This window comes from Apium graveolens, chromosome 1 (assembly GCF_009905375.1).
Source record: "Apium graveolens cultivar Ventura chromosome 1, ASM990537v1, whole genome shotgun sequence".
NCBI classification, from domain to species: Eukaryota; Viridiplantae; Streptophyta; class Magnoliopsida; order Apiales; family Apiaceae; genus Apium; species Apium graveolens.
The window spans coordinates 190,760,399-190,762,483 of record NC_133647.1 but is presented as its reverse complement, the minus strand read 5'-3'; the positions used below and the strand labels follow the sequence as shown (position 1 = coordinate 190,762,483).

The 2,085-nt window shown below is 37.1% G+C and overlaps 1 protein-coding gene across 1 annotated transcript; it reads left to right on the top strand.

Moving 5' to 3' along the window:
* The first annotated feature begins 462 nt into the window (after window positions 1–462).
* On the top strand, window positions 463–1,752 carry LOC141674093 (uncharacterized). Its single transcript, XM_074480821.1, has one exon. It carries the CDS (start codon window positions 816–818, stop codon window positions 1,581–1,583), a length of 768 nt encoding a protein of 255 aa, XP_074336922.1. The 5' UTR covers window positions 463–815; the 3' UTR covers window positions 1,584–1,752.
* The last annotated feature ends 333 nt before the right edge of the window (window positions 1,753–2,085 follow it).

Below are 2,085 nucleotides of genomic sequence, written 5' to 3'. Positions count from 1 at the left end.
AAGATTAAAATTAACCGGCTAACAAAAATTTGGTACAATTTTTCAACTTTATTTTCTCTAATGGGAGGTCAAGAATTCTTGCATATCTTTCTCCGTCTCAATTTATCTGTCCAGTTTTACTTTTACACGTAGTTCAAGGTGTATTAATCGCATAGATTTATTGATTATTTTTTTAAAAAAATTGTAAATAAATATTTAAATTTTAAATTTTTATTCATAATTTTTTTTTAAAAAAAATAATTAACGAAACTATATAATCAATGCACCTTAAAATATATGCAAAAATCAAACCGGGCAAATAGACGGAGGGAGTAATTAATTTGCAAAAATTAACCACCACATTTCACTGAATGTAGAAAATTTTCCACGTGTCAATGAAAAAATAAAAGCAGCTCTGAAACGCATCAACCTACCACATACGAATATGTGGTTATAAAACAAATCAGAACCTGAGTCACATATGACACTGCAGCTCCCATCTTAACCTCCTAGTCTCCTACTCTAACTCTCCCATTCCAATCTCTTTTTAGACCTTTTCCGACGTGTCCTATTTCCCTTTTATCTATCCATCCATTCACAACCTGCCACTTCACATCACCTCCAATTAATCAAATTATTTACTTCAAGCCTCCATCATACCAATCGTTATAAAACCGAAACCCTCCCTCCTTTCTTATCCTCCTCCTAAAATCTCTCTCATTTCTCTCTCCCTTAACATCTATCTCTCTCCCTTAACATCTATCTCTCTCTCTCTTTCCTCTCCTCCTTAAATCTCTCTCCCCCTCTCTCTCTCTCTCCGCATACAAAAACATAAAATGGAGTTAACAAAGCTAAACATGATAAGTGATTTTGTGTCACCAGTTGTCCGCGTACCTCATGTATACAACAGTTTATGGAAATGGGGTGCTTTAATAATAGCTCTAATCGCTACTTTCACAAGCATTTCAACTAGAATCAAACATATAATCATCAGGGTCAGATCAATCAAACGCTCTTCTTCTAAACAGCTTCTTCAATGCTTCGACGATGATTTTGACTTCTCCGACGACGAGGATGACACGTTATCAACTCCTTCCGATGACGATGATGAAACAGATGATGAAAGTTCAGTTGACAGTCAGGATGAGCCGGAGCTCCGGCGAGATTCTTTTTCTTGGTCGGACTTTTCTGCCGGAAAGAGTGTTGTCAAGCTGTGGGACAGCTTTGGGCTCAACTTAGACTTCCAAGATTCATCGGAGAGTGAAAATTCCACGTGGGGTTTCGAAAAAGATTTGAAAATCAGCGACTTTTTCGCGGAAAAAAACAAGATTCCGGCCGCCGGAAAATCATCTCCGGCAGTTGTTTATTTAGCTGATATGGCTGAAAATGATAGATTTGTATTGGGTGCATATGACCGGAGAATTTCAAATGACTTTCCGGTCGTTTGTGCTGAATGGGGCCCACAAAGTGGCAATGTCGCCAGAAGCATCGCCGGCGGCGAGTTAAGAATGAGGGGCTTGAGGAACGTTAGGACGCCGTTAAGTAATTTGACGGAGAGTGATGTTGAGACCTGGTGGGACGCTGACGCCGTTATTGTAAATTAGGAAGGAGTAAAAGAAATTTAGACGGTGTTGTTTGTAACGCACGCAGTGATGAATCATTGTGTGTACCAAAATGTTGTCAAAAAGAATTTTGATTCTGGAAACATGGACAGGATAAATATTCTTTTGTGTATATATGATTCTTAAATTAATGAATAATTTATTTATATGACATTTTATTATCGTAATATGGACTTTTTCTAACTTATGTGCAGTGTTACAGATTTCGGAAATCGGAATTATTCGGTTGAGGTACCGATTTACAATTTATTGGACGATTTTTGATAAAATTGGTTGATTAATCGGCGATTTATCAAAAATCGGTCAAATCAGACAAATATTTTTGACCGATTTTTGAGCGATTTATCGGCCGATTTCTATATCTGAGCTTATGTGCAGTACGACGAAGTTGCAAGATTGTGTATACACGAGTAATAGTTGAATCACGTTACCTTGGTGGACATAGTAACTTTGTTGCACACGTAAATATGTAATTTCTTAGAAA

Bases quoted from the DNA above. Each gene is read 5' to 3' on its own strand.
- LOC141674093 (XM_074480821.1), top strand. From the start codon at position 816: ATGGAGTTAACAAAGCTAAACATGATAAGTGATTTTGTGTCACCAGTT.